We start from the raw sequence: 6,000 nt of genomic DNA, 5'->3' as shown, positions 1-6,000 counted from the left end.
GCGTCTGACGAAGTGGGTATTCACCCACGAAAGCTCACGCTCCAAAACCTCTGTTAGTCTATAAGGTGCCACAGGATTCTCTGCTGCTTTCACAGATCCAGACTAACACGGCTACCCCTCTGATACTTGACAAGGGTAGAAAAGTCACTATTTATTTTAAACAAATGTCTAAACTATCCATAAAAGAAAAGGAGGGAGGAGAAGCGTACTGAACTTTGAACGTAAATAATGATAAAAAATTGGTGTGCTGAGAAAAATAAGTACCTTCAAACCTGGACCCAAATCCTGTCTTCAGATGTGCATGCATGACTCCTCCTGAAATCAAAGACAGCCTCACGTCCCAAGCAGCTATAACCTGGAGTTCTTACCTGAAGCTCGTCTACTACCCACCAGAGATTAGCATGATTTATGCCTTTCTACATGCTGCTGGTTTGCTTCACAACAGCCTTATTTAATCACAGTTCTCTCTATCGAAGATATATTGTGGTGTACCACATTAACGAGGCAACCATAAAACTTTATGCTAAATTACAGGATAGTGTTTCAGGATAGTGACTGTATCAGCTCATTTCCCCTATCCAGTTATTTTCGCTCTCTGTAAGGTCCTCTTAAATTGTAAAGAGTAAGGAGCTTGAATCAAATTAGACTGTTGTTTAGATAAATAAAATATCTGCCAGGAAAAACCCTCACATTTTGAACTCTTTGTAAATTGTTCCCCAACCACCAATGAAGACTTTAAAATCTATTTCATCATTTTGTTACTGTGAGATTTTGCATGGCAAGGTTGAGTGAAACCATGCGTACAGACATTTATACCCTGTGCAACCCAAATGTTACAATTCCATCAGAGAAAGCACTGTTGAGATCAGTAGCAACATTCCAGCTCAAGCTGCTTGTGTCTACAACGATTATAGAATAAAAGACCAAAGGAGTAAATTTTAGTTGGGATTATTTGGCAGCCAGTGCATACACCCTGCACTTATTGTTGTGCCTGTGTTACACGGAGTCCCTAAAATATTTCTTGAGAGTTGTTGAGAAAGTATGGTGATGCTAGAGTGTCTCAAAGAACAGATCACCAGAATTTTTTTAACATGGGCAAAACAATGTATTTTCCCCTAGCCAAATGGCTATTAGCTAAAGCTGTAGGGCAAACTCATTTTATCTCTCTTTCTAAGTGGTGTGACCGGTGTCACTAGATGGGACAGAACACCATACCCAGGAGGTGTGTGGGTTACAGTCACTAATATTTTTGTATGTGCATGATGTGATTATGTTGCACTGAGTTAATTTTTAACTCAAATTAACTTTTTATTCACTTTTTCCATTGAGACAAACTGTTTTGTTGTAGAATATATATTTAGGAACCCAATCCATAACGCTGTTTCTATATTACCACCAGAACTTAGTCTTCTAGTGGTATGTTCTTAAGTACATTCCGTTTTTGTATGTCTTTGTGATTAGGGCTGAGAGATACACCCCCTTTCAAAATGGTTGCTTTCATTGCACTGCACTCCTTATGCTGAATACTTTTGCATCATGGTGCGGTTATCTTGACGTTTATTTGCAAACAAGTCTAGTCTCTGCCATTTGTTTAGACTTGTATACTGTCTGTGCGTCTTGGGTTATAGGTCTAATTAAATGACCCCTCCCCCGGTTTGCTAACACTTTCACTTCAGAAGGACAATTTTCAATAAACTTGCAAATATTCTCTACTCTTTGAAAGATCAAGTCCTTTTCTTACAACTGTCTGCTTTGACCCTTTATGCCACTAATAAATTGGTCTCCAAACAGTTCACTTGTTAAGTGTTCAAATTCACATGACTTAGCTTTATTACACAGGTCTGTAATATAATGGTCAGTGGTTTCTAAAAATGAAATAAAAACTCAACAAAACCATCTGTGCTCCACCTTGTTCAATTTTCAAATCTTTATATCCAAAGTGTGAAAGAATCACATACAATATCTTTACACACCTTCCACGGGGCTAAATGATGCTTCCATGGACACTTCTCACCACACTTGCTCCACAGATATATTTTAGGAAAAAAAACATTTATGTGAGCAAGTAATTGATGCGCAAACTAAACTGGAACATGGAGCTGCATCACAGCAAACAGCAGGGCTGACAATGCCACATTTTGCTAAATTCTGGCCTCATTCCTCACGAAAACTATGAAACTATATAGACAGATACTCATATATATTTTTATCTATGTATAAATACGAGCCCACTGTATAACAGAAAGTTAAAAACAGATGGTTAGAACATCAAGTTTTACCCCGGATAACATTTATTGACAACGGTGGACATGGGCTAACGACTGCTAAACATTCTACTCACATCAGCATAATGGCCTTTCATATCACAGCGGTTACAATGTTTACGCCAATAAGCTCTCTCAAGGCACTCCCTAGAACAGTGTCCAGGCAAACAGCAGTTTAAACAAAACCGTGCTGGGCAGGTATTTTGTAGGTGATCTCTCTCTGCACACAGGAAACAAGGGGGAATTTTCTATGGAGAAATACAGAAAAAAGGATCTTGGGTGAAAACATTTCAACTGTTTAAGGTATTTAAAAAATAATAACTGGTGAAACACAAACCAAAATGAGCGCAAACCCCCACAAATCATCACATTCATAATTATGTATTCTCATCTGGGATAGTAAGATTATAGTGTTTCTTCAAGATTTCTTACTTCTTAAACAAGATTTTCTTACTTCTTAAAGAAGAGAAATACAAGCTAACATTGTAATTCCATACACAGTACTTCCTGGTCCTAGTTTCTTCTCAAGTTTCATGAATTACTGCATACACTTGTACTACTTTCAACGAATCAACAAAAATCATGCTAAGAGGAAAGGAACATTTTGATTTGAGACAAACTTTCCATACCTGAACAGTGTGTGCTCAAATTTTGGATACAACTTGTATGAAAGATGTGTAAAATGCATGTAAGATGTGTAAAATCAAGTTGGTTTATATTTCCTTTTTTAAAATATTGTTTTAAAAAATGAAAAAGCTGTCTCTCTTAGTGGCATGCTGTGATATATAACACAATGGACTCTAACCATTCGCCTCTATATCTATGCCAGTGGTTTCCAAACTTGTTCCGCCGCTTGTGCAGGGAAAGCATACCTGCCACGTCCACAGGTTTGGCCGATCACGGCTCCCAGTGGCCATGGTTCACTGCTACAGGCCAATGGGAGGTGCTGGAAGCAGTGCGGGCTGAGGGACGTACTGGCCACCGCTTCCAGCAGCTCCCATTGGCCTGGAGCAGCAAACCACAGCCACTGGGAGCCACAATCAGCCAAACCTGCAGACGCGGCAGGTAAACAAACCACCCCGGCCCACTAGGAGCTTTCCATGAACAAGCGGTGCAACAAGTTTGGGAACCACTGATCTATGCCATAGAAGTGAATGTTCATACTTTTGAGATTCCCGCGCATGCGTACTAGTCCATTTATGGAGTTATAAAATCAAACTATTGAAAACCTATTCTCAAGCTGTGTCCATTTTAAGCCAATTTCCCCAATGACTGAGTCTGTTATTTGAGGCTCAAATGGCCACTGGGTGGGAATGACTGATAGTCACTGAGAAACTGGTTTTACATAGACACATCCATAGACTTGGAATAGGAAGCAGTCTCAGAAGGTGTAGGCTTTGCAAAATTCTCAGAGCTTTTACAGTCTTTTCTGTTGGGAGCGGTTAAGTCGCACCAATAGAGACTGCAGCCATTTCCACATAATATTTTACATAGTAGATATTTTTCAAAAAAACTGAAGATGAGTATTTTAGGTAAAAACTTTCCGTGTTTGGTTTGTTGAAATATGAGCTGTTTGAAGTCACATTTAATTTCATATTTTCTATGATGGCAAAGGGAGGTAAATAATCTTTAAAACAATTCTTTGCCAGGGCAATAAGTACTAAGTCTAGATGCTGTTCCTTCCTAAAAAATGTTTCTCTTTACTTTAGTTCTTTTTCTCTGAGAGTCTTTACAATATAAAACAGTTAAAAAATGTAAAATATTCTTTTAGGATCTCAACAATATGTCTTTACATTATACTTACCTTTATTTTCTCTGTATTCATTTGTAATTGTGAGAGATTTTAACTTCATACCAAAAAAAACCCAACCAAACAAAAAAAATCTTAACACCAACTAAAGCTTTTTTTAACTTTGTAAATTAAATTAGTCTTGTCCAAGAGACCTTATTGTCAAATTTCAACCTGTAACAAACATTTAAGCCAAATGACAAACTCTTGAAATAGGGTGGCTCAGAGCGGGCTCCCTTACCCTGGATGTCTCTTTGCAAGCAGTCCTCACACTTGCATTTGTAAATTCACCACACTGCACTTTATTTAAGAGTGTCTTTACGTTGCCCCACCACAAAGCTTTTCCCGTGTGTCACTGTAGCCCCTAGGCACTGAGTTGAGGTGGGAGAGAGAGGTATCACCTCTCTCAGATCCTAAGCTTCTTTGCCTCTCCTTCCAGCCCCGCTTATCTGCCATCCTACTCCCATGCAACAGTCCCCAGCTGATGAGCTGGATCCCCTTGTTAACTCGTCAATCACCCAGTCCTAATCAATTATCTCCCAATCTGGACCATACAGGGATGTTTATAGACTCCACAGCGTGGTGGGCCAGATCTAGGCCAACCCAAAAGCGTGTTAACTAGTAACCACAGAACAACAGGCTGCCTCTAAAATAAATTAAAATATTGCATCTACCTTTGGAGTAGGACAGTTTTTAGACAAATGACCCCGTTTATCACAATTTCTACACGTAACGTTTTTGTCTGTTGCATAGTATCTGCTGGTGCGTCTCAGGGGTGCATAATTACCAATCTGTGCCTAGGGAGACAAGAAAAAAAAGATGTATCTATTATTTGGGCTTTTGTGGTTTAGCGCTGAGCTGAATTGTATTTTTGTAGCTGTCAGCGCTGGTACGTTCAGTTTGAAATCTAATACTGTACTCATACATATGTCAACCATTTAGCAGTGAAGTGGATAGTTCTGTTCTCTTAAACTTTGCCCTACATGCGTCTAAATGACTGGCTGCTAAATCACTGGCAGACATTTTTGTCTTTTTTTCAGACTACAACAAAAGAACAATTAAAAGGTCTGTCTTCTTTCGAAAATCTCAGAGAGGCTCAACTGGCTTTCTCATTCCAAGATGAACTGTAGTTCCCCCCAGATTGCACATGTAGCTAACCTTAATTACAAATAATACAAGTCACCATACAACGAGGGTAGACACATTCCTTAGAAGAAATATAATGCTGTAGGGAGATCTATTAAACCTGCATTTTGCACCATGACACATTAGAGTGAACTTGCAAAATACACAACTGTGACCTCACATGTTATCTCCACAGAAGCAGAGGAAGTTGATAATTCTCTCTCTTGCTCCTGAAGATTTATTTAGTATCAGTAAACATCAGGTTTTTTGTTTGTTTGTTTTTTAAACAGACAGGATGTTGGGCATAGAACTAGGACAGATGCAGCTGTCACAAGCCAAGCTGAAGCACTGAGGGCCCCTGCATATGGAATAGGGTTGCCAATTTTGGTTGGACTTATTCCTATAGAAGTTATCACATGACACAGTTTTTAATTAAAGATTAATTTTTAATCCCTGGAGACTCCAGGACAATGGTGGAGGTTTGGTAACCCTCATATGGAAGCATTATTGGACCTTACTGGAGCTGGTTGTGAGACAGAGAGAGAGGGACCCTCAAGAGGTCTGTGTACTGTGCTCCTCTTAGATAGTCTGTGGTTATTAGGATTAACTTTCTTCCAGACCCTCCAGAAGGAGGGGTATGTGAGTAGGGCAAGACAAGAAGTCTCACCAAATGATAAATGCATCATAAGTTAAGTGCAGCTAGAGGCTGAAGAGTCTGGTTCTGCTTCAGAGAGCTGCTGATGTCTCATGGATATCGTTAAGAAAAATTAATAATTCTGCTCACACCTTTACTCTATTTTTTTATCTTCTGTTTATATACGG

General features: G+C 39.2%; 1 protein-coding gene across 2 annotated transcripts in view; it reads right to left on the bottom strand.

Annotated features, from left to right (window-relative positions):
- The window catches only part of ZCCHC7 (zinc finger CCHC-type containing 7), a 160,034-nt gene that overhangs the window by 45,300 nt on the left and 108,734 nt on the right, over nt 1-6,000 (bottom strand). The window contains exons 4-5 of one of the 2 annotated variants that reach the window (XM_032778748.2): nt 4,728-4,850; nt 2,342-2,512 (exon numbers count right to left, since the gene is read on the bottom strand). In XM_032778748.2, coding sequence (XP_032634639.1) covers nt 2,342-2,512; nt 4,728-4,850 — 294 coding nt within the window. The remainder of the gene's footprint in view (nt 1-2,341; nt 2,513-4,727; nt 4,851-6,000) is intronic. The other variant, XM_032778747.2, reaches the window with a different exon arrangement.

The sequence above is a fragment of the Chelonoidis abingdonii genome, chromosome 6 (genome assembly GCF_003597395.2).
Source record: "Chelonoidis abingdonii isolate Lonesome George chromosome 6, CheloAbing_2.0, whole genome shotgun sequence".
NCBI classification, from domain to species: Eukaryota; Metazoa; Chordata; order Testudines; family Testudinidae; genus Chelonoidis; species Chelonoidis abingdonii.
This window is presented reverse-complemented; position numbering and strand designations above follow the sequence as displayed.